Source organism: Saccostrea cucullata, unplaced genomic scaffold (assembly GCF_032062105.1).
Source record: "Saccostrea cucullata isolate Sc308-1 unplaced genomic scaffold, CSIRO_AGI_Scuc_v1 ctg2684, whole genome shotgun sequence".
Lineage (NCBI taxonomy): Eukaryota > Metazoa > Mollusca > Bivalvia > Ostreida > Ostreidae > Saccostrea > Saccostrea cuccullata.
This window is the reverse complement of record NW_026937124.1, coordinates 1-27,164: the sequence shown is the minus strand read 5'-3', so window position 1 is coordinate 27,164 and position 27,164 is coordinate 1. Positions and strand designations below refer to the sequence as shown.

At 34.1% G+C, this 27,164-nt stretch overlaps 3 protein-coding genes across 3 annotated transcripts; 2 read left to right on the top strand and 1 right to left on the bottom strand.

Annotated features, from left to right (window-relative positions):
• The first annotated feature begins 1,598 nt into the window (after positions 1-1,598).
• Positions 1,599-10,280, top strand: LOC134247399 (BUB3-interacting and GLEBS motif-containing protein ZNF207-like). The gene is made up of 9 exons (XM_062729773.1): positions 1,599-1,706; positions 4,322-4,448; positions 4,820-4,958; positions 5,234-5,476; positions 5,732-5,750; positions 5,870-5,999; positions 8,505-8,723; positions 8,995-9,076; positions 9,740-10,280. Exons 1-9 carry the CDS (start codon positions 1,666-1,668, stop codon positions 9,874-9,876), a joined length of 1,137 nt encoding a protein of 378 aa, XP_062585757.1. The 5' UTR covers positions 1,599-1,665; the 3' UTR covers positions 9,877-10,280.
• A 4,241-nt stretch (positions 10,281-14,521) lies between these two features.
• On the bottom strand, positions 14,522-22,754 carry LOC134247398 (BUB3-interacting and GLEBS motif-containing protein ZNF207-like). The gene is made up of 9 exons (XM_062729772.1): positions 22,693-22,754; positions 20,772-20,898; positions 20,260-20,398; positions 19,740-19,982; positions 19,466-19,484; positions 19,217-19,346; positions 15,304-15,441; positions 14,987-15,043; positions 14,522-14,542 (listed from the first exon to the last, which is right to left on the bottom strand). The coding sequence occupies exons 1-9, from the start codon at positions 22,752-22,754 to the stop codon at positions 14,522-14,524; spliced, it is 936 nt and encodes a 311-aa protein (XP_062585756.1).
• A 1,812-nt stretch (positions 22,755-24,566) lies between these two features.
• Positions 24,567-26,092, top strand: LOC134247396 (uncharacterized). Its single transcript, XM_062729771.1, has one exon. The coding sequence runs from the start codon at positions 24,635-24,637 to the stop codon at positions 25,832-25,834; it is 1,200 nt and encodes a 399-aa protein (XP_062585755.1). The 5' UTR covers positions 24,567-24,634; the 3' UTR covers positions 25,835-26,092.
• Positions 26,093-27,164: the final 1,072 nt, after the last annotated feature.

The following is a 27,164-nucleotide window of genomic DNA, read 5'->3' as shown; positions in this document are numbered from 1 at the left end:
ACAAAAAGTTTACTCGCCTTTATTAAATGGATACACAGAGGCGTAGTCACAAACTTAAAAGTGAGGGGGCACAAGTCCAGAAATTCTTTGACAAGCAAAAAAAAAAAAAAAAACAAAAAAACACACAAACTTAAAAGTGAGGGGGCTCAAGTCCAGAAATTCTTTTACAGGCAAAAAAAAAAAAAAAAAAAAAAAAACCCAAAAGTGAAAGTTCCCCAAACTCGAAAATCCTATTTCGTGGGGTGGGGGGGGGGGGGGTTGTTAGTGGACAACTTTTTTTTCAAAGGCAAGTTACTTTCAATTTCAATTTTTTGACCCGCATTATACAACTATATGCTTACTCAGTTGTTGAATACAGAAAAAATGCCATAAAATGAGGTTTAATATTGTTTTAAAATAGCTGTGATTTTGTTCTTCATTAAAAAGTGGGGGGGCACAGACATACTCTTGCCCCCCCAGATCTGAAAGTGGGGGGGCTAGTGCCCCCGCTGCCCCCCTGTGACTACGCCTATGATACATATTGAAGAAAAATTGTAAACGTAACTTTTTTCATTAACTTTCAGCACTGTTCAAATGGGTGCGTTCACAGTTCTACCATTAGTACCAACTTTCAATGTACCATTGGTGCAATAATTTGACAATGGTACCAACTGTACCAATAAACCCTGAACGGATATTGGCATAAAAATGTAACGATTTTACCAATGTTACCAATGGGAGGCTAATGGAAACGTTGGTAATACTGAATTACAGATTTATTTGTCTTCTAAGTTATTGGCACATGCCAGAATCGCAAAAAAATCATAGCAGACTCATAGCCGAGAAACAAACCACATCAGGATCACACTTCTTTAGTTGCCATATCTATGAGTTTTATATAATACATTTAATGGATCATGTCTAAATCATACTTCAAAATCATGAATTTAAGTGTTTGATATGATTTTTATGTGATTTTGGCATGATTTGTTAAAAAGGCCTAGAGGAAAAATCGTTTATATCATTGTTAATCCAAGATCCAAGTCTTTCTAGCTTGTTGCCATGTCGATAACTAGCTGTGACGTCATTTACCAACATTAACCACACTCTAGACTGTCTGCAGAAAAATATACCATTGGCAAAAAACATTGGTACCACTGGCATGCCTATGGCAATTAATTTTACCAACGGCAACTTTTGTCTACCAACGGCAGAACTGTGAACGCACCCAACTTGCGGTTTGACGAGCCCGATCTAAATTTTAACAATAGAGGAGTTTGCGCTCGCTCTAACGGTCGCACCGTCAACATATTAAATATAAAGGTTATACATAACAGGGACCTATATACTTATACTAACTATACTTAGTTTATGTCTCTGGTATATATGGGTCCATGTACATAATTATCATAATTTTAAAAATCATACCGTCATTATTTTGTAAAATAATTATGTTACGCAATCATTTCTAGATGTAATACATTTTTTAAATAAATGAGTTTGTTATTTTCAGTACTTCTGGAGAATGCAGAACTTAACTTTTTGAGTATCAAGTTCCTTTCAAGACATTTGATTATTTCGGATTTAAAATTCTGGATGGTTTCAAAAGTACACATCAACTTCCGGATTTGACGCTACGCCATATTGAAAAATATTTCATTTAGAATATTTTGAAAAGAAATTAAAATGGGAAGAAAAAAGAAGAAGCAATTGAAGCCTTGGTGCTGGTATCCTTTTTGTAAAGTTCTTGATACAGTTTGAAAAAGTTAAATTATATCGAACGATTCCTAGAAATAATAGTTTGCCCCTTCCAGAAGTTTTGCCAGATCCCAACCAGACAGATATTGTTTGCGTGCCGTAATTTAGCCCAAGATGATTCGCCCAAATTATACTTGTCCCTCTTCCGTGTACAACAGCAGTCGTTTGATGGGAATTATATCAGTTACGTTTACTAAAAATTGTAATATTACCAGATTCGTTTCTTAATTAAATTAAAAGATGTACAATACATATATATTACGATTTTTCGTAATGTAAGCATTAAGCATTGAAAGTAACCAAAAGTGAAAACAATAGGCTATTTAAGTATTGAATTCTGATAATTCATATTATTGGATGTCGTCGGTCCTATAACACACCTGGTCGTTAGGGCTGTCATGGTTCCATAATTTTTCTCTGATTCAAGGTCGGTTAGAAATTGCTTATATTTTTTAAGGTTTGGTTTCGGGTTTTTAAGTATTGAATTCGGTTCGGGTTTTTAATCATGTTAATAGAATAAAAACATGATTTGAATTGTATTCAACAAAAATTTTATATTTTTTCAAAATCTAAGAAACAGAAAATTAATGATTGGTTCAAATAAGTTTCGTAACTAGAAAAATAATTGAACTAAATGATTCAAATCACATTATAACCATTTTTAATGGTAATATACTAATGAACCTTTCGTTTTAGACGCCATTTTGATGGTAAAACCTACTCTATTGTACAAATTGTAACCGAACCAGATTCTGGAAAAACAGAACCGAACCTGACCGGAATTAATTGTTCCGCGGTTCCAGGTCATTTCGGGTACCTGTGACAGCCCTACTGGTTGTGCCGACAAATTGAATACCGCGCAATAGCTTATATTTACATTCTCTAATTTTTCTTCTTCGTAATTGCTTATTTCGTTAATCTTTAATGTGAATTTAACGCCCTTATAAACTAGTGTGCTTAAGGTCAAGATCTAGTAATTGTCTTTAGACTAACTTTTTGGTGCTAGATCTATTATGACATTATAATAACTTTCAACTCTCTTTTTCCCGTACTTCACCTCTCTAATAGGATTATGTAGAAAATAAAGGGTTTTCATGGAATCAGTATTTTCCCTTTATTTCAAAATAAAGGGTTAGAGATCAATTGTAACAGGCTATGTCGTGAGGTTTATGAACAAAATCTTTGCAGTGCCCCAAGTCACACTTACTTTAAGGTCAAATTGCATCAAATGGCGAATCCTTTACCGAATCAGTAGAATGCATTGTGACTCTTTTCAAATTTCAAAAAAGCAAGACGAATTACAGAATTTATGATCACCATCGCTAAACAAATTTTTCACTCGCCATGATGAAAACATGTGAATTACCGGTGCACAATTAAAACAAGGAACTAACACTCATTAGTGTTATGTGTTTGTTTTTATTAAAGAAAAGATTACTAATTATTGTGATTAGAAATCTTTTGCTTGTTGAAGGAAATATTTTTATTAATTACAACACCCTTGTGGTTGTAATACATAATAGTACATGTACACTGAAGAACACAAGTAATCTGAGTGATCCTTAGACCTAGAATTAGTTTAATCAAAAGAAAAATAAAACTTTGACAGTTGTTGAGACAGGACTTTGCCAATTGTTTATCATGTTTACTTACTACTATGTATCTTACCCATTACACAGTCGTTATGAATGCCGCCAAAACAATTAATTGTGATATGCAAGCCATTGACCAAATGCTTTAATAGCAAGGTCAGAGAAACTCTAGAAAGTTTACGACGTTTGGATGTCATTCTATCAGGGACGTTATGTATATACGTTTCTGGTTCTATCAAACTTCACTATTACAGCATTCTGTCATAGCATTACGTGATCTAAGTCCATGCGATGCTTTTTAAAGTGTGTTAAAGAATATATCTTTAAACGTTGTCTTGATAGAGAATCTTGAAAATGTAAATCTTGATCCCGATCAGAAAAAGATGGACATTGTCAGCCCAAATTTTCTCAGTCGCGAAAATGCGACTTATTTTAAATTTCTAGTCGTAGAATCAATTTTTTGGTAGCAAATGCTACCATTTTAGTCGCAACTTGGAGCACTGCTTTGTGGACCTTACAACAAATTTTTATTTCAAAGCGGTATTTTTGTCAGTTGAAGTGGTTAATTTGGCTGGTTGCCGGTTCTTAGGGAAAACACTGTTGGAATTCAATTTGAAATTACATGAAAAGTAGTCCAGATACCTATATCGAATTTAATATCATTTTAAAGAAGAGGCCATGAACATACAAATTACCATTTTCTAAGAGACTGTAGGCAATCTGGATACATTTTCTTTGTCTGAATTGGAAAAAAAACTCCCATATTCACTACAGCTTTTCTTAAATTTTCATTGGAAATGACAGTGTAAAATATATTTCATCTTGTTTAACTATAAATTATGCCCCGAAACACCTTATTTGACCTAGCTAAAGTAATAAAGCATCATTGAAGGAATTTATTTTTAAATTTGATAAGACTGTAGGCACCTTTCATTTACTAGATCTTGACCTAAGAGATGTACTATCTGTATATTCCTTAATAAAAAAAAAAGGTATTGCAACAGAGAATTTGATGATGAAAAGATTCTGATTCAGCATCAGAAAGCCAAGCATTTTAAATGCCACATATGTCACAAAAAGCTCTACACAGGACCTGGACTGTCCATTCACTGCATGCAGGTAATCCTCACAATATTACGTTAAATTGTAACACTCGAAATGGTGAGGGGAATTGAAATTGAGTTTGTCTTAAATAAGGTTCAGGAATATTTGATCAGAACATTGTTTTGGGGGGTGGGGAAGGGCAAAGGATATAGGGTCATGTGTTCTTTAGGAACACAAAGGTCAGAATTATATATGCATAACACAGGTAATTCATCATTATGCTTGCAATGTAGTCTCAGAACTACATGTATGTTTGCTGTTAGAGACTTACAGTTCACCAAAAATGTAAAACGTTTGTTGAATGACTTGAAAAATGTCTTGATAATGATTCATATGGAAAACAGAGAAAAAATATTGAGCTTGACAAATTTTTGAATTCTTACTAGGTTCACAAAGAAAAAATAGATAAAGTGCCAAATTCGCTGCCAGGGAGAAATAACTGTGAAATAGAAATCTACGGAATGGAGGGAATTCCAGAGGAAGATATAAAAGCACATGAAAAACAGAAGCAGGGGAATGAAGGAGGTAAAAAAGAATCTTACTACTACAGAAATAAGTAAATATGGGTTATTGGATCTTGTTATGTTTCAAGACATGGTACAACTATGGCTCTATTTCATTTGAAAGAATAGTTTGCTAAATAATTTTGAAGATTCAGTAACTTTGCTGGGATTAGAAGTTTTATTTTCTATTTGATTGGAAGGTTCAGTATCGTTCCTGCGATTAGAAGTCGTGTTTTCTAATTGATTGGAAGATTCAGTAACTTTGCTAGGATTAGAAGTCGGGTTTTCTATTTTTAGAGCCTCCCGGTAAGAAGTTGAAGGAAGATACAGACAGTAATGATGGAATGCCTGGTCCCTCGGGCAATCAAAACCCCCAGGTACCCCCACCGTACGGCATGAACAGAATGCCAATGCCTCCTGGTAATATGCCTTATGGCATGCCTCCCATGCCCCCTATGGGGCCTCCTGGGCCTATGGGTCCAGGTCCAATGATGGGACCAATGGGTCCTATGGGGCCAATGGGCCCTATGCCACCAATGGGTAAGTTATTACTTTTGAATTTGATCTTGTGTTGAAATTCCCTCTGAGCAACAATTTAAAATGAGTTTATAGACAATAAGCTTTTGAGAATCAGAAATATTTTTAAACCACCCCTGATATCAAAATCACAGATTTGATTTATAATCAGGTAGAGCTTTTAAATTTTTTTGTTTTTTTTTCACTCCTTTCCTTGGTGAATATATCATTAAATAATTTTGCACAACCATAATTTTATATTTTCCTCCTTTTTTGCAGGACCAATGGGACCTATGGGGTAAGAAATAACTTATTTTGAAAATCTGAGATTTAATACTCAGCAATTGTTGATAAATATGTAAGTAATAAATTAGAGAATTGAATAAACAAGGAGTATCCTTTATGATATCTTTGCAGTATGCCCCCTATGCCTGGGATGCCTCCACGCCCTAACTTTATGCCCAATGGACCTCCATCCACTATGCCCGGGACCATGCCTATGAGTACGCAGAGTGGACCCGCTAAACCACTATTTCCCTCAGCACAGGTCAGAAATTATGCCAAAGTTACTGTTGAGCTTCAGGCTACATACCAAACTTTAATGACATTGTCTTAGAAAGTTTTATTTTATGTTAAGCAAAAAATATAGAAATACCTGGTATTATATGATCAGGAAAATACTGTAAATGTATTATATTTAGCGTGTACGATATTTGGCGGAAATTGATTTTTATACGCCCGTCTTAAGACTTGACGTATTATGTTATAGACTTCGTGTCGGTCCGTCTGTCTGTTAGCTTTTTCGTTTCCGGCTCATAACTTTAATACTATTAGTCCTAGGATTATCAAACTTTGTCATCTGATGCATCTTGGGTAGAAGGTGTGTCACGCACTAAAAGTAGGTCGCTCTGACCTTTTATTAAGAAGTTATAGCCAAATATGGAAAAATCCTTTCCGGCCCATAAGTAGAAAACTACAAGACTTACAATCATCAAACTTGACCAGTTTATGCATCTTAGGCAGAAGGTGTGTCGCGACCTATTTCAAGGTCACTGTGACCTTTAATTTATGTGAAATTAAAAAAAAAAAATGTGTCTTTTTACTATTCATTTAAGTATCCCAAATAATGAAAGAGTATTGCACTGTCCTTATTAAAAAAGTGTTAAATCAAGAAAATACATGTACTTATTTTTTTAAGCATATACTTGACAGCAATCTATAACAAATATAATGTATGTTAGAGAAATCCTACCTCTCCCTTGAGTGTAATTATCAAGCACTGGTCAAGAAGAATTTTGATAACAGAAAATTGCATGTCAAATTAGAGAGAAATTAATGAGTTTTGAGTGTGAGGATCTAACTGATAGAGCATTGGTGTTATCTATATCCCTTGGGTATTGGGCAGATGGGTAAGCCTGTTGGATTAAAAATAGCTCTTGTTGGCTAGCCTAAGTTTTAAGATTTGATGAAAAGTAATTACGCTAAAACTAATTTGATATTGCATAATAGACTAATCTGATATTATATGATATTATTAATTTAAAAACTAATTTTATGGGGTGGGATGGAATCAGCATGTCCATATGAATTACATATTAAAACCTGTGGGACATTAAATCTCAACCAAAAAAAATCTTTGAATATTTTATATGTTTAAAAAAAAGAATTATGGTAGATAGTGCAGACCCATTCATCTCTTGGTAGTAATGAGTAGACAAGCATCCAGTTAAAGATTAATTAATGAGTTCATTGTAGGAAGGCCAGCTGTCTCAATCACTTTGATCAAGCAGTCTTATCTGTATCCTTTGGGGATTAGACAGAAGAAGTGCTGGTCAGTTTATAGCATATGTCATTTGATGGCCAGCCTTTTCTTTTCAAAATTAATTTGGTATAGATTAAGGTGTTCAGACTAATTTGATATTGTTTAATATGATGGGCATTTGACAAGGTCTAACACAACCAGCATAGAAATTTATTAATGATGTAATATTTATTATAATTAATGCCTTCATCACAGGGAGTGGATAAATATTTGAAGGAATGGAAAATCATGGAAATCTTAGAATCAAGGTTGATGTGATTTTCTTGCATGCTAAACTGTTCAAGAAAATTGTATTTAGCAATGCCCTCTAGATGCAATACCTGTTCATCAAGAACAGACAACTTGATAAAAGAAATGTTTTTCCAGATTCATTTGGTCCTGTCCATGTTCTTCACCCTATAGCTATAGTTCTGCTAGACACGTATTACAGGTGACGCAAATATACTTCATTTAAATGGTCTCATATATGGGAACCCAGATCCTTCAACTGGCAACAGAATTTCATAAATATATATATTATTGCCAGACGATGGGCCAGATGTAAAAAAGAGGACGTAGACATTTTGTCATAATAGATTAAATGTACCAGATCCATGTTACAACCACATAAAGATTGAGAGGCAATATGAAAACCATTTAAATTACTGTATTCAATAATCCAGAAGTGAAAGAAGAATTACATGATCAGTACATGCTGGTCCATGCTGACAAAGCAGCTTAAACATTTTCTTTGTCTGTGAGGCTCATTATATAAAGGACTATATATGATAAGAGGCAATTCTGGCCCCGTAAACATTAACATTTTAGAATGATACTCAGATATGTTTAATTTATATTTATTTTGTAGAAGAGATTATATTATAGATATTATAGAAATATTTCCAATATATATATTTATATTATATATTAAATTGACGGGCGTATCATGCTATGGCGTGGCACTTTATTGAACAAGTTAGAGTAGATTTGATTTAGTGGATTTCTCAATGTTCTTATTTATGTATATATGTGCAAGACATTTAGCGTTGTACTTGAATTAGCAAAAGTTCCTTTCCGCCAAAAGCGCTAAAAAGAATACACAGCCAAATATAATATGTTTACAGTAACCTGCATTACAAAATTCAGTTTCAGATATTAAGAAAGATAATCTTTTATAAGAATATCAAATGAATAGTAAACTGGATATCAGAGGGAAGTACACTTTCTAATTGTAAGCACTCTTACTTCCAGTCATCGCCGGCGACTATTTCAGCACCTCCTACAGCTAACTTTAAGGCAGCGCCCATGGCTGCCCCTGTCAAGCCTACGTTCCCCGCTGCTGCGGCGGCCCTCTCCAACTCCCCCGTCAATAACAGTGCTACCATAACGGGGGCCCCCCAAATAAAGAAACCCGAGTCTAGTTCAGGTTTGACATCCAAACTCATTCACCCTGAGGAAGATATTTCCCTGGTAAGTATTTATATATGTTCCCTGATTCTGTCAACCAGAGAAACGACTGTAATGGTTAGTAATATGGTTACGTGATAAAATGCACCATGCATATTCCTTTCTAAAGTATTGTTTAGTCAGAACTAAAAATATTTTTATTTTTTTAATAGAGAAACAAATAAAATTATTTTAGATAAAGATTGATGCAACCTAAAATTATGATTGCTTAAATGTGCTGTGAAATGATTCCTTTGTGCAATTTAACATTGATCAATATATAATTTAATTTTAGGAGGAAAAAAGAGCAATGATGCCCAAATATAGAAGAGGCATGGGGAATTTAAATCAGGGGCCAGGCCGACCACCAGCATCAAGTAAAAGGATATTTTAGGATTTTCATTTTGAGTGCTGTCAGCTTGTTTTATTTTAAGGACATACGCAATGTACCTTACCTACTGATAATTTTTCAAGATATTCTAAATTTAAACTTATAATATCATTACATGTTCTTAGACAAAAAATCAGCATGCATTACCAGGGGTTTTGAAAAGATATCAAATTTTGAAAATTTTTGCATAATTCAAATAAAAATGTACAAAAATTATAAAACATCAATTCCAGATTTTTTTCCATCAAATATTGTTTTAGAAGAGGTGTACAAATCCATATTTAGACATCAAAAATATTGCACACAGGTCCTTCATTTAGTGGAACTCTTCAACTCCAGGGAAGAATCCAAAAAAGTTCAAACTACATTGCGTATGATAGATTTGAGATAACATTGATAAAACTGCAAACACTGTCGAGACATTTAAAGGCAGTTTTAAAGTGTCTTATTTTGTTTGACATTTTTAGGATTTTCATTTTGAGTGCTGTCAGCTTGTTTTATTTTAAAATTAGATTTGAGATAAAATAAAACTGCAAACACTGTCGAGACATTTAAAGGCAGTTTTAAAGTATCTTATTTTGTTAGATATTCATGAGTATGTTTAAGTGTTGTAGTGTCCTTCAGTCTTCAGTTGCATGTTTTTTTATAGCAATGATGGGAGGTGTGCCATCAAGTATGGGGATGTCCGGCGCAAATGGTAGTGGTGGATCCAACATGTATGGGAGTGGGATGTCTTATCAAGGACAGAGTGGATTTAGGCCTCAGATGACCAGCCGCCAGTACTGACCATGACCTCTAGGAGTAGATCCAAAGATCATCAAATGTGTTTCTCAAATGTGTTTCACTACAGCTAAGTCAAGCGTTTTTAAAATGTTGTGGACATTAAAATATGCATGTATCAAAAGTATTGTGCGAAGGTACTTGGACTGCCAAAGTGTATGATTTTAATGTGTTTTATTTTGTGAACTAATTATATTTTGTAGATTTAAATGATGTCCATAAATTTTAATAATAATAAAGATCTGAGTATCAAGGTAAGAATAAAATAATCTGACAAAAGTGTTTTATCATCAAAAAGATACTCAGGGGGTAAGTCAGCTATTACAGCAAATGTGTAATTCTCTTCATTGAATGTTCATCCGATCTTGTCATCTGCATTATTTTATCACAATAAATATTTCTTGAATCGTGTTACTCATGAGACTGTCATGGTTTCAGGAAAAGAAGGCAAGTACTAGACAATTAACACTGTATTGCAATCTATAGTAAATACCTTTTAAATTGTTCCAAAATTGACCAAATTTGGAAGGTTTGAAAACAACTGCTGTAAAGGTTGGTGTAGAGCTTTTATTGGCAAACTCTCCTGACACCCGATTTAAGGTGGGTGGTCACAGCAGAATGACCTTTGACATTTTGCTGTTGGGTTTTACACCCCCAACATTTATGTTGGTGACACTGGAACAGCAGGATTAGATCCACTGTGTCCAATTTACAAAGGCAAGTGGTCACAGCAAGTTGTCTTGCTGTTGGGTTTCACACCCCCAACCATGTGTTGGCGACAGCTGATTTTGTGGCTTAGGACTTTTGTTGCAGTTTTTGGAAGGCGAGTAGTCACAGCAAGTTGTGTTGCTGTTGGGTTTTAGGCCCCCAACATGATGTTGGTGACTGATTCATGTTACTTTTGCTTTATGTCACAGCATGTCAATGCTGTTGGGTTTAACACCCCCAACATAAAGTTGGTGACATTCTTGTTTAAGTTGGCTGCATGGTGTATTGAGAATTGATAAAATAATGTTTTTATTTCTAGTACATGTAGAATCTTACAGAATCAACACACTGTAAGTAATGCATATAAAAAGAAACTATTCTAGAGGAAAGTAAAATTATTTTATTAAGAAAATGTTTTATTCCACTTTATAAAATTAATTTCTAATATCAATAACTTTAGGCAGTAATATAATGAGACTGGTTTGTTTTCTGTAGAACAGGGCCCAGTCTGGTACACAATCCGCTGATCTATGTATCCAAACTGGTATGTACCCAGTCACAGTAAGAGCATCTTACTGTTGGGCTGTTGGCCCCCAACATTGGTTGGCGACACTAACATCTTAAAATGCTTAAAATCTTTTGCAATAATAAACTATATAAATGAAAATATAAAATAACATATTTTCCAAAAAATAAAAATTAGAATTTTAATTAATGTTATTATATATTGAAAACATTAAAAAGGCTATCATGCAATACCCCCTCTATAGTAATTTTGAATGAAGAGATCGATTGCCCCTGAGCCAAAATGGGGGATGGGGTAGGGGCTATTATGGCTATCCTTAGGCATAGGACCAAAACGGGGTAGGGGGTGGGGGTATTTGAGGCCCCTGATCTCTTCTGTTGGGGACAGGATGGAGGATCTGTAGTTGTAGGGCCAAAACAGGGAAATGGGGAATGGAATTGGTGTATTGAGGCCCTTTTTCTCTGGGTGAAGGGCAATAAGGGATGGGGTGGGTGATTATTGAGGCCCCTGATCTAAAGATGAGCAACTAAATGGAGGATGGGTTGGGCATTATATAATCTGTAGCTTTAGGCTCAAACAGGGGAATGTGGGATTATTGATGCCATTGATCTGAAGGCATAGGGCCAAAATGTAGTATGGGGTTGGGGTTGTTAAGACCACAGGGACTAAATGATATTTTATTAATTGTAAAATGTACTCTTTTAAGCATACATGTATAGTTACATATATCAATGGTGAAGTGTAAAAGAATGTTAAGGAAATTTTTTAGATTCAAAGAAAAAAATTATATGTATGTTAGATGCTTTTCAGATAGTTGAAAGTATTATGGATATTAAAGATGGAAGTATTAATTATGTTTGGAGGCACTTTCACTTTGTCAGACTTGAAAAATAGAATTGACAAGTTCAGAGGTCAAGGTCAAGTTTTAAAAGATGGCATATCATTTACTTCTTCTATACATGGCGGTTTTTCAAGTGAACTGAGACTAGTGTTGGGAAATTTGAATGAAACACTTGTTCAGGAAATTGTTGAATGAACATGGAATTTGCTGTGATTGTTCATGAACTGAGAACTGTGCTTGATTTCTTGATTGAATAATGTGAGTAGTTTTCAAGACTAATGAACTTAAATGAACTGAATTTCTAAAGGAGAAGAGCACATTTATTTATTAGATGTGAACCTGAAGTGGTGTTGGAAGCAGAACAGATTTTTTGGCAAATTAAACATTAACATGTTAAAATAAGTAGAAATATACCAGACAGTAAATTGATCATTGACAAAATTGTGAAAAAAAAAATCAAGATGTAAAGTTTACTGTTATAATGTGAATTATGTTGAATGTGTGTATGTAATCAATGAAAACAGTTGTTACAATATAAGCTGAGAGACTGTTTTGGTTGTCATTAAAAGATGATTTTGTCAAAATAAGTCTTGCCTTATGATGTTTTTAGTTGATCCTTCCAAAGAAGTTCATTTGAGACATAATTTTAAGATTCCGAGGAATATTTTGAAAGTTTGAAATCACAGAATTTTGCCAAAATCATATGACAACCAAAACAGTTTTATATTGTGTGTTTTCATTGAATACATGAAACATTCAACATTACATATTTTGTCTTGTATTTAAATGAATGATCAATTTACTGTCATAAATTTTAACATAATAATAAAAATCTGAGTAAATTTATGTAAATAAATAATCTGACAAAAGTCAGTTTTATCATCAAAAAGATACTCAGTTCTCAGGAACAATAAAAATTTGACCACATGACAAAATTCAAAATTGGTCAAAATGTGTAATTCTCTTACTTGAATCAAAATCCGATCTTTTAAAACTTACTCTACATCTGTAAAATTTTATCACAATAAATATAAAAATCGTGTTACTATCATGAGACTGTCATTTTGAAAAGAAGGCAATAATTTTTTTCTTTGACTAAACAAATCTTGTTGCATTATTGATGCAATGAGGTATGCAAAAGAGTACGTTTTAAATTAATAAACATTATCCAAAATTGACACAAATTTGGAAGCCTTCAGTTCAATGGCATCAAACAACTGCTGTAAAGGTACAGATGGGGCCTCATAATGCCCAACCCATCCTCCATTTAGTTGTCATCTTTTCAGGGGCCTCAATAATCAAATCCCTTTTGCCCTTCAGAGAAAAAGGGCCTCAATACACCAAGGTTTTACTATAGATTGCAATCCTGTCCCAGAGTCATGTTACGAGCGGGTTACCCCCCTGCCACCTCTTTTGGTCCTATGCCTAAGGATAGCCATACCCCTACCCCATCCACAAAAACAAAATTTATAGAGAAATTTTTAATGTTTATATATAATAACATTAATACAAAATTTTTAAAAATATGTTATTTTAATCTTCACTTATTTAGTTTTATTGAAAAGATCAACATTTTAAGATGTTGTATCGCCAACCAATGTTGCCAACGCGCCCAGTAAGATGCTCTTTTGCGTGGTTACCCATGTTTGGATACAATATAGCCAGGATTTGTACCAGACTGGGCCCTATTCCATGCAGAAAACAAAACTCTGACAATATTACTGATAGACATTAAAGATAATGAGAGTTAATTTTCATTTTGGGGGTATTTTCTTCAATAATAATTATGACAAAATCATAGAATAGAATTTGGTTATATCTTTTTGAAAGACGATTTTAAATAGGTAGATTCTACAAAATAAAAACATTATTTTATCAATTCTCAGTACAATTCACCAACAAAAGTTTACCAACGTTTCTTTTTTCCTTTCAACAGCATACATGCTGTGACATAAAGCCAGTTGTTTCATGATCAAAATAAACATAAATTGGGGGCCTCCCAACAGCAACACAACTTGCTGTGCCGAATGCATGGGTCTGGAATACTGGCAAAAGTCCTGCCATCAGCTTGCCAACACACAAATCTCAGATGATTATGCTGTGACCACTTGCCTTTGTTTTCTTGACACAGGGATCAATCCCTGCTGTTCTAGTGTACCAACATGCATTTTGGGGGTGCAATACACTGTACACAAGATTTTTCATATGACAAAATTTAAGAAACCTTGAATCGGGTGTCAGGAGAGTTTACCAATACATGATGTACAAACCTTTACAGCCTTGTTTTCAAATATTCCAAATTTGGTCAATTTTGGAACCATTTATCAACCTATAGATTGCAATACAGTGTTAATTGTGCATACTTGATTCTTTATCCTGAAACCATGACAGTCATTGTGAAATAAAATTGTAGATTTATTGTGACTAAAAAATGTAGACAAGATCTGAACATTCAATGAAGAGAATTACACATTTGCTGCACAGCTGACTTAAACAGTATCTTTTTGATGATAAAACACTTTTGTCAGATTATGTTTTTCTATATTTGATACTCAGATCTTTATTATTATTAAAATTTATGGTACATGCATCATCATCTACAATAATATAATCTCACAAAATAAAACACATTAAAATCATTTACTTTGCAGTCCAATTTCGCACCATACCTTTTGATACTGCAACTCTAATGTTACAAATTTTGGTAATCAAACGCTTGACTTAGCTGTAGTGAAACACATTTGAAAAACATTTGATATCTTTACATAAAAGAGGTGGTCTTTAGGGCTGGGTCATTGGCCCAAGATCCACTCTGTCCTTGATAAATTCCCACTCCCATTTTACATGTATTGCGATATACCATTTGCAATATTTTCTATAAAAAAAACATGTAACTGAAGATTGAAGGACATATAGCACTTAAACATACTCATGAATATCTAACAAAATAAATATTTAAAACTGCCTAAATATATTCGATATATTGGCAATCTAATTTTAAAATTGCAGCACTCAAAATGAAAATCCTAAAAATTTGTTACTTGGGATTTAAATTCCCCATGCCTTTCAGATTTGGGCATCATGGCTCTTTTTTCCTCCTAAAATTAAATAATATTGATCAAAGATTTTTTTCATAATTTTAGGTTGCATCAATCTTTATCTACAATAATTTTTATTTGTTTCTATCAAAAAATAAAAATATTTTTAGTTCTGACTAAACAATACTTTAGAAAGGAATATGCATGGTGCATGTTTAAAATAACCAATACTAACCATTACAAATCTTGGTTGACAGATACCCAGCCCTAATAAATACATGTACTTAAAAGGCATTTTCTTACTATATTTATTAATTTACCTGAACTAGACTCGTTTCTTTATTTGGGGGGTAACCCGTTATGGTAAAACTGTTATTGATTTTAGTTGGAGAGGGCCGCCGCAGCAGCGGGGAACGTGCTCTCACAGGGGCAGCCATGTGGTGCTGCCTTAAAGTTAGCTGTAATAACAAATTTTCATGACTGCATTTTAAGAGTGCTTACAATTAGAAAGTGTACTTCCCTCTGATATCCAGTTTACTATTCATTATATACTTATAAAAGATTATATTTCTTAATATCTGAAACTGAATTTTGTAATGCAGGTTACTGTAAACATATTATATTTGGCTGTGTATTCATATTTTAGTGGCTTTTGGCGGAAAGGAACTTTTGCTAATTCATGAAAATCGTTAAATGTCTTGCACATATATACAATATAAGAACATTGAGAAATCCACTAAATCAAATCTACTCTATCTTGTTCAATAAAGTGCACGCCACAGCATTTTTGATACGATCGTACTTTAATATATAACATAAATATATGATAACTGATGTCAAATCGGTCAATATTTGATCTCGGTTACTCAGACGTTTTTCCGATCGAGTATAAGGGTACTGGTAAAAGTGTAAATAAATATGAACAAGTTATATTGATAACTGTAAAACATTGTAAACTCTTGTAGAAACAAAACCATGGGAGGTTACCTGCAAATGCGTTGTAACAATTTTTTTGACCACTTTGTAACCGACGAAATTTAATCTAACATATTTTTAAGTTCAATTTATTTATCAGGTAAATTGTGAGAAATAAAATCAGAAATTGGCACAGTGTTTTTGTTTAAAAAATAATCTGTATACAGATAATTGTAATGTAACTCTAGATGCAGGCCCCAAGTGAAATTAAAAGTTTTATGTTTTGTCATATAAATTGATCAAGTTATCCTATAACAGATCATTTACGATCTTCCCACTATTTTATGACAAATGTGTGGCCTTGTGTAGGTTTTTGTCCTTTGCTGGATGTGTTCAAATGTCCCCAAACTTTAACCTTACAGCCATAACTTTTGACTTTTCAAGATTTGCTTCATATTTAGTTGCATACTCCACTAATTAAGCTCTTTCAAATGACACCAAGGTCAATGACCTTGGGACCTTGATCTTGATCTATATGCTAAAAATATGAACCGAACTTTGTTGCTCCGGGCGCATAGTGTTTCACAAACACATCTTGTTGATCCTAGATTTCATTTTACGATACGGTATGTTGTAGTTTAGAGCAACGATGGACATAAATTTTCAAAGCATTTGCATTTTTTGGCATGTAATCAAATGCAAAATTTTAAAATTTGAGTGCAATATCGTCTGCAAATCTTTCAAGACAACATTTACGGCTTCTGTGGAGAATTGACAAAATTATTTAATTTGTTTAAATATAATGGACCAAGGATGTTCAATGAAAACAAATAATTAACAGCATTTTCAACTAAATATAAGGGAAGACGACAGTCGAAGGTGCAAAAGAAGCCCTTAGGTACATCAGGTGTTTGGTCACGATAATTACAGTATAAACACTGCCACAGGCGATAACGGTCATTTAGAGGCATAGGAAACCCTAATTACTGTATGTACAAGTGCAATGAACATTTTACGTTTTAAAACTATGTTTTAATGCATTAATAAATAAGCTTAGAAATATTTAAAAATATACATTTTCCGAGTAACTCCGATTTTAGTATTCGATCTGGACGTTCGATCGATACTCGGTTAACCAGGTACTCGTTTTCCCTAAAATATATATATTGGAAATATTTCTATAATATAATCTCTTCTACAAAATAAATATAGATTAAACATATCTGAGTATCATTCTAAAATGTTAATGTTTACAGGGCCAGAATTGCCTCTTATCATATATAGCCCTTTATATAATGAGCCTCACAGACGAAGAAAATGTTTAAGCTGCTTTGTCAGCAGGGACCATATACTGATCATGTAATTCTTCTTTCACTTCTGGATAATTGAATACAGTAATTTAGATGGTTTTCATATTGCCTCTCAATCTTTATGTGGTTGTAACATGGATCTGGTACATTTAATCTATTATGACAAAATGTCTAAAAACTCTTTATTACATCTGGCCCATCGTTAATGGCAATAATATATATATTTATGAAATTCTGTTGAGAGTTGAAGGATTTTCATTGTTCCCATATATGAGACCATTTAAATGAAGTATATTTGCGTCACCTGTAATACGTGTCTAGCAGAACTATAGCTATAGGGTGAAGAACATGAACAGGACCATAATGCATCTGGAAAAACATTTCTTTTATCAGTTGTCTGTTCTTGATGAACAGGTATTGCATCTAGAGGGCGCCACATTGCTAAAAAATACAATTTTCTTGAACAGTTTAGCATGCAAGAAAATCACATCAACCTTGATTCTAAGATTTCCATGATTTTCCATTCCTTCAAATATTTATCCATTCCCTGTGATGTAGGCATTAATTATAATAAATATTACATCATTAATAAATTTCTATGCTGGTTGTGTGAGACCTTGTCAAATGCCCATCATATTAAACAATATCAAATTAGTCTGAACACCTTAATCTATACCAAATTAATTTTGAAAAGAAAAAGCTGGCCATCAAATGACATATGCTATAAACTGACCAGCACTTCTTCTGTCTAATCCCCAAAGGATACAGATAAGACTGCTTGATCAAAGTGATTGAGACAGCTGGCCTTCCTACAATGAACTCATTAATTAATCTTTAACTGGATGCTTGTCTACTCATTACTACCAAGAGATGAATGGGTCTGCAATATCTACCATAATTCTTTTTTTTTTAAACATATAAAATATTCAAAGATTTTTTTTGGTTGAGATTTAATGTCCCACAGGTTTTAATATGTAATTCATATGGACATGCTGATTCCATCCCACCCCATAAAATTAGTTTTTAAATTAATAATATCATATAATATCAGATTAGTCTATTATGCAATATCAAATTAGTTTTAGCGTAATTACTTTTCATCAAATCTTAAAACTTAGGCTAGCCAACAAGAGCTATTTTTAATCCAACAGGCTTACCCATCTGCCCAATACCCAAGGGATATAGATAACACCAATGCTCTATCAGTTACCTCCTCACACTTAAAACTCATTAATTTCTCCCTAATTTGACATGCAATTTTCTGTTATCAAAATTCTTCTTGACCAGTGCTTGATAATTACACTCAAGGGAGAGGTAGGATTTCTCTAACATACATTATATTTGTTATAGATTGCTGTCAAGTATATGCTTAAAAAAATAAGTACATGTATTCTTGATTTAACACTTTTTTAATAAGGACAGTGCAATACTCTTACATTATTTGGGATACTTAAATGAATAGTAAAAAGACACATTTTTTTTTTAAATTTCACTTAAATTAAAGGTCACAGTGACTTTGAAATAGGTCGCGACACACCTTCTGCCTAAGATGCATAAACTGGTCAAGTTTGATGATTGTAAGTCTTGTAGTTTTCTACTTATGGGATTTTTCCATATTTGGCTATAACTTCTTAATAAAAGGTCAGAGCGACCTACTTTTTGTGCGTGACACACCTTCTACCCAAGATGCATCAGATGACAAAGTTTGATAATCCTAGGACTAATAGTATTAAAGTTATGAGCCGGAAACGAAAAAGCTAACAGACAGACGGACCGACACGAAGTCTATAACATAATACGTCAAGTCTTAAGACGGGCATATATAAAATCAATTTCCGCCAAATATCGTACACGCTAAATATAATACATTTACAGTATTTTCCAGATCATATAATACCAGGTATTTCTATATTTTTTGCTTAACATAAAATAAAACTTTCTAAGACAACGTCATTAAAGTTTGGTATGTAGCCTGAAGCTCAACAGTAACTTTGGCATAATTTCTGACCTGTGCTGAGGGAAATAGTGGTTTGCGGGTCCACTCTGCGTACTCATCAGGCATGGTCCCGGGCATAGTGGATGGAGGTCCATTGGGCATAAAGTTAGGGCGTGGAGGCATCCCAGGCATAGGGGGCATACTGCAAAGATATCATAAAGGATACTCCTTGTTTATTCAATTCTCTAATTTATTACTTACATATTTATCAACAATTGCTGAGTATTAAATCTCAGATTTTCAAAATAAATTATTTCTTACCCCATAGGTCCCATTGGTCCTGCAAAAAAGGAGGAAAATATAAAATTATGGTTGTGCAAAATTATTTAATGATATATTCACCAAGGAAAAGGAGTGAAAAAAAACAAAAAATTTTAAAAGCTCTACCTGATTATAAATCAAATCTGTGATTTTGATATCAGGGGTGGTTTAAAAATATTTCTGATTCTCAAAAGCTTATTGTCTATAAACTCATTTTAAATTGTTGCTCAGAGGGAATTTCAACACAAGATCAAATTCAAAAGTAATAACTTACCCATTGGTGGCATAGGGCCCATTGGCCCCATAGGACCCATTGGTCCCATCATTGGACCTGGACCCATAGGCCCAGGAGGCCCCATAGGGGGCATGGGAGGCATGCCATAAGGCATATTACCAGGAGGCATTGGCATTCTGTTCATGCCGTACGGTGGGGGTACCTGGGGGTTTTGATTGCCTGAGGGACCAGGCATTCCATCATTACTGTCTGTATCTTCCTTCAACTTCTTACCGGGAGGCTCTAAAAATAGAAAACCCGACTTCTAATCCTAGCAAAGTTACTGAATCTTCCAATCAATTAGAAAACACGACTTCTAATCGCAGCAACGATACTGAACCTTCCAATCAAATAGAAAATAAAACTTCTAATCCCAGCAAAGTTACTGAATCTTCAAATTTATTTAGCAAACTATTCTTTCAAATGAAATAGAGCCATAGTTGTACCATGTCTTGAAACACAACAAGATCCAATAACCCATATTTACTTATCTCTGTAGTAGTAAGATTCTGTTTTTTACCTCCTTCATTCCCCTGCTTCTGTTTTTCATGTGCTTTTATATCTTCCTCTGGAATTCCCTCCATTCCGTAGATTTCTATTTCACAGTTATTTCTCCCTGGCAGCGAATTTGGCACTTTATCTATTTTTTCTTTGTGAACCTAGTAAGAATTCAAAAATTTGTCAAGCTCAATATTTTTTCTCTGTTTTCCATATGAACCATTATCAAGACATTTTTCAAGTCATTCAACAAACAAACGTTTTACATTTTTGGTGAACTGTAAGTCTCTAACAGCAAACATACATGTAGTTCTGAGACTACATTGCTAGCATAATGATGAATTACCTGTGCTATGCATATATCATTCTGACCTTTGTGTTCCTAAAGAACACATGACCCTACATCCTTTTCCCTCCCCACCCCCAAAACAATGTTCTGATCAAGTATTCCTGAACCTTATTTATGACAAACTCAATTTCAATTCACCTCACCATTTCGAGTGTCACAATTTAACGTGATATTGTGAGGATTACCTGCATGCAGTGAATGGACAATCCAGGTCCTATGTAGAGCTTTTTGTGACATATGTGGCATTTAAAATGCTTGGCTTTCTGATGCTGAATCAGAATCTTTTCATCATCAAATTCTCTGTTGCAATACCTTTTTTATTAAGGAATATACAGATAGTACATCTATTAAGGTCAAGATCTAGTAAATGAAAGGTGCCTACAGTTTTATCAAATTTAAAAATAAATTCCTTCAATGATGCTTTATTACTTTAGCTAGGTCAAATAAGGTGTTTCGGGGCATAATTTATAGGTAAACAAGATGAAATATATTTTACACTGTCATTTCCAATGAAAATTTAAGAAAAGCTGTAGTGATTATGGGAGTTTTTTTCCAATTCAGACAAAGAAAATGTATCCAGATTGCCTACAGTCTATTAGAAAATGGTAATTTGTATGTTCATGGCCTCTTCTTTAAAATGATATTAAATTCGATATAGGTATCTGGACTACTTTTCATGTAATTTCAAATTGAATTCCAACAGTGTTTTCCCTAAGAACCGGCAACCAGCCAAATTAACCACTTCAACTAACAAAAATACCGCTTTGAAATAAAAATTTGTTGTAAGGTCCACAAAGCAGTGCTCCAAGTTGCGACTAAAATGGTAGCATTTGCGACCAAAAAATTGATTTTACAACTAGAAATTTAAAATAAGTCGCATTTTCGCGACTGAGAAAATTTGGGCTGACAATGTCCATCTTTTTCTGATCGGGATCAAGATTTACATTTTCAAGATTCTCTATCAAGACAACGTTTAAAGATATATTCTTTAACACACTTTAAAAAGCATCGCATGGACTTAGATCACGTAATGCTATGACAGAATGCTGTAATAGTGAAGTTTGATAGAACCAGAAACGTATATACATAACGTCCCTGATAGAATGACATCCAAACATCGTAAACTTTCTAGAGTTTCTCTGACCTTGCTATTAAAGCATTTGGTCAACGGCTTGCATATCACAATTAATTGTTTTGGCAGCATTCATAACGACTGTGTAATGGGTAAGATACATAGTAGTAAGTAAACATGATAAACAATTGGCAAAGTCCTGTCTCAACAACTGTCAAAGTTTTATTTTTCTTTTGATTAAACTAATTCTAGGATCACTCAGATTACTTGTGTTCTTCTGTGTACATGTACTATTATGTATTACAACCACAAGGGTGTTGTAACTAATAAAAATATTTCCTTCAACAAGCAAAAGATTTCTATCACAATAATTAGTAATCTTTTCTTTAATAAAAACATAACACTAATGAGTGTTAGTTCCTTGTTTTAATTGTATTATTCACATGTTTTCATCATGGCGAGTGAAAAATTTGTTTATGGTGATTCGAGATTCGAAATACGAGATTCAGAATTCGAGATTCGAGATTCGAGGTACGAGATTCAAGATTCGAAATTCGAGATTCGACATTCAATATCTAAACTAACCAATCGAAATACAGGTAACAATACCCGTTTTAAAAGCCAATGAGAGACAATGTAATATCTGAATCAGAATTCAGAATGTAAAGAGTGGCCATATTAATTTAAAGGTAAGAGTATATACGTACATGTAGATAGGATGTTGCAAATATGTGATAGAAATAGGGCAAAGACAGTGCTTTTCTTCTTGTATGTGAGCCTTTAATTCGAACCGTTTATTTACAGTAGACATTAAGGATACACCCAGTACAGCACACGTCTCACGTAAGATTATAAATTAAAGATTCAAACACGTGTTCTGGTAAATTAAAAATAGCTACAGCTGTTGCTGGGTATTATTATGAATTCCAGATAACAAAAGGGTTCTTTGTTATATGCATTATCTGCTTGAAGCCTGGTCCGTAGAAAGTGCCAGAAAAGGGGGGAGTGGGTTGCACAAGCCCTCATATTTTTGCCCCCTCGCTTTTGCGAAATCATCTTCGCTAGCAAAGGGTTTTCGGTCCACTCCCCTCTCCATTTATGGGGAGCGGAGTGGACCGAAAACCCTTGCCTAGCGAAGATGATTTCGCGAAAGCGAGGGGACATTAAATCTCATTCGTATATGTCTGTCTCTCCGTCAGTCTCTCCGTCCGTCACAAAAACTTGAACATTGCCCATATCTTTTGATTTAGTGGAGCTATGACTTACATATTTCATATGTGTATTCTTTGTGACAAGACCTTTCTTTGGGTACCTCTAAATATGACCTTGGAGTTTGACCCACTTTTACACAAAAATTCTGAACTTTTACTTTGGCCATGACTGTTGAATGGTAAATACTAGGACTTTCATATTTCACATATGTATTTCTTGTGGCAAGGCCTTTCATTGGATACCCATAACCTTGACCTATTGACCTTGGAAATTTCTGTACTTGTAAAAAACCTTTAACCTTGGCGATAACTCGCGAACGGTAGGGCTTTCATACTTCACATATGTATGTAATTCTTGTGAGAAGACCCTTCATATTGGATACAAAGAACTTTCACCTTTTGACCTTGGAGTGTAACTAACTTTTAAAAAACAAACCTTGACCATAACTTTTAAAGGGCTAAGGCTTTCATGTTTCACATATTTAATCCTTTTAACAGGACCTTTTCATTGGATTTCAAGAACTTGACGTTTGACCTCCTTTTTATATAAAAAAAATCTTTGGGTAATATATATATATTTAATTTGCATTTCAGAAAAGTTTAATCTTCGCTAGATTGCCATAAGTGTCCTCGGTATTTCAGAAACACATCTTGTTCCTTATATTGAGAAGAGATATGGCTTTCATATTTAACATGTACATTATCTGTGACAAAATATTTCCAAGCATGCTTTGATTTGTGACCTTTTGACCTTGACCTTCAGGATTGGTTTTTAAATTTCTAAATGACATATGATAGGGCGTTCATATTTGAGACAATATGTCATAAACTAGAGGTACTGTGAGCAATGAACTCACTAATAATACATGTACCCCCCGCCTTCCATATGATTATAGTGGCAAAGTCCATGTTTTGCTGTGGCCGGTAAACCCAAAATATGTGTCGGATCAAAAAGTAAATTAGGAGGTGAACAATGGCAATATGTAATCAAGATTCTGTGAAAGTTTTATTAAATTTCACTCAGTGGAATAAGACGAGTTGTGGACAAGCGATGGTTACCCCAAAGCGTAACAGACGGATAGACGGACGGACATACCGATTACAGTGTACCCTCTCACTTTTCAAGCGGGGTATTAAAATGACATCTCACAAAAGCGGAGGAACACAATTCTTTGAATTCGCTTGTTGCCTATCAAATTTATACAATCAAAATATCCTGTACTTTCTTGAATAACATTTTTGATCGGATGAACTCACAATACATATCCTAAATTGAAATGGAATCGAGGATATCTTAACCGTCTCCTTTTATAAACAAATGTATGCTCATTTGGGCACTGAATTAGTAATAAAACATTTCTTATCTATATAACTTTTACTTAGCTGCATTATGAATATTCATGACTTTTTTTGGAACACAACGGTACTTTTCATATGGTGAAAAGAAATTGCTAGGTGTTCCGAATAGTTAATGATATTTTTAACATTACCCTGCTAAATGGGAGAGAGGTGGGGTGGGGTTAGCCCACCCAACCCTCCCTCTTTTTTGCAAAAATATACATTATATAGGGATTGAAAATTGGGGTACCTTTTTCTGTTGGTTTAGCGATTTCAATTAGCCCCCCCCCCCTTTCAAATTGCTTTCGATGCCCATGTTTAAAAAATAAAATCCTACAAAAATTATATTTCCATCCAGCTAAAAATAACAGTACATATAAAAAGTATGTATGATTATACAACTGAAAAACTGTAATTTCAGGTCATTATGGTGTTGCCGAGATACACCCCGGCACTGACTCCTAATAATATTCCCAAGGAAGAGCTTGTGACAAGATATTTTCAACAAGGGTACACCAATACAGAGATTTTACAACTGATCAGAACCGTTCATAAAGTAAAAATCAGCAAATCTCACTTGAAACGCATATTGCGAAATTTAGGGTTGAAGCGTCGTCCTGGTGATGTTGACCTTTTTCATATTGTGAATGCAATTTTGGACATTACAGAGAACAGTGGACAATGTCTAGGATATCGAGCAATATGGAAACGTTTGATAACCGATTACGGTTTCGTAGTTCAGCGTGCTAAAATCATGGAACTGATGCGAATAATAGATCCAGACGGAGTAGAAAGACGGAAGCACCGTCGATTACTTAGGCGACAGTATGCTGCACCTGGACCAAATTTTATTTGGCATATCGACGGATATGACAAATTGAAACCTTTTGGATTTGCCGTACACGGCGCAATTGATGGTTTCTCCCGAAGAATTTTGTGGTTGGAGGTGGGACCCAGCAACAACAATCCTAAAATTATTTCAAGATATTTTTTAGATACTGTGCAACAATTAGGATGTTGTCCAAATGTATGTAGATGTGACCTCGGCACGGAAAACAAGGAGTTGGAAGAAATACAAGTTCTGTTGCATAGTCTTCAAGACCAGGATTATGGTAACTGCTTTTTATACGGAAAAAGCACTTCTAATCAACGAATCGAGGCCTGGTGGAGCATTTTACGCCGGCAAGCGGCAGATTGGTGGATCACATTCTTTAAAGATTTACGTGACACTAATGTTTTTAATGATGGTGACCACTTGCATATTGAGTGTTTAAGATACTGCTTTATGGCTGTTCTTCAGGAGGAACTTCATCAAATTGTAATTCAATGGAATCAACACAGAATGCAAGTTAAAAAAGAATCTAATAGTCCAAAAGGAAAGCCTGATGTATTATTTTTTACTCCAGAATCATACGGTGCTCAAAATTTTAAAATCGACTGCCATCCCGAGGACATAATTTACTGTCAAGAACACTACGGGGAAGACCGCCCAATGCATGGCTGTTCAGGAGAATTCTTAGAACTTGCAAACTTAATTTTGCCAAATCACCAAAGACCATCAAATATAAATGAAGCCGCTGATCTTTTTGGTCAGTTCATAACAATATTTAATGGATATACTGCATGAGCTTCATCATCCTCTCAAAACATTTTAATGTGTAAAATAGCTCTGTGTTTCATTCCAAAGTACAATTCAACAATTCCTTTCAAAGTATAACTTTGAAGTCCTTTTTAAGAAATACTGACAAATGATAAAAGTGTGTAATCTCCCAATAAAATATAACACCATATGTATATAATAATTCACAATTTATTGTAATCAAAATAAAGCAGAAACTTGACATGTGGAAATTAAAGCTAAGGCCAAGAAAAAAAAATGTGTGGTTCCTCCAAAAAAAGAAAAAGAAAAAAAAAGAATGGTTGGTAGGCAGGGACTATTATTTTACATCACCAAATGTGTTCTTGTAAGTAAAAGTTCTTTGTTATGACATACAATCGAGCAAAAACGCAGTTTCTTGATATCGGTTGCGGAAGACGAACTACTGCTGTATATGCAGCAAATTCAGAGGTAAAACTGTAGATGGACATGTCATCAGTCTCCAAAAAATTCCTAGAGATACAAAGAAAATATGGCTGCAGCAGGCTAGATTAATTCGTAAAAACTTTATAACTAAAAATTTGTTCTGCACAATTTGTAAATAATGATGATCCGTCTGTAGAACATCAACTACCGAAAATTAGCTTATTAGATTTTTTTTTTAAAATTTTTATTTTAAATAGGCCTATTCGAATATGTATCAGCATTTATCAGTAATTTGTTTCGTTTTTTTTTTTTTTTTTTTTTGTAAGGGGGGGGGGGGGTGGCCTTATTATAGTACTACACTGATTAATACAAATCCAGAAAGAGACTATGAGTGGGCAATTTAAAAAAAATACGAATCAGTTAAGATTTCTTTTTATTCACAAACACAATAACATTTTTCCATATGACAGAGGCATTACACCATGTTGCCTAGTACCCGAGGCCTTCCAAGCACTCGGAAGGCCTCGGGTACTAGGCTATTACACCATGAACATGTTTACATCAAGAACGTCCGCGGAAGTGACTTTATTTATAGCGCATGCGTATTAAACACAGTAAAAGAGTTCCCTTCAGGGGAAATAACTCACCTTTTGAAAATGGGGAATGACACCCCCCCCCCCATTTCTGTTACAGTACGGTGAAATAATGGTAAGATAGTATATGATATATTTTTTAAAAAATGGTACTGGAAGAAATTGGCCTCTACCAGAAAGTTTAAGCCAATGCTTAGTCAAATTTAATGCAATTCTGAACACAATAATAAAGTAGAATTACAAAAATTGTCACAATTCATTTAGAAAAAAAAATCATTATACATGCAGTCCATCATTCTTGAATCCTCCACATATATGTATGTAAATTACAGGCATACCTT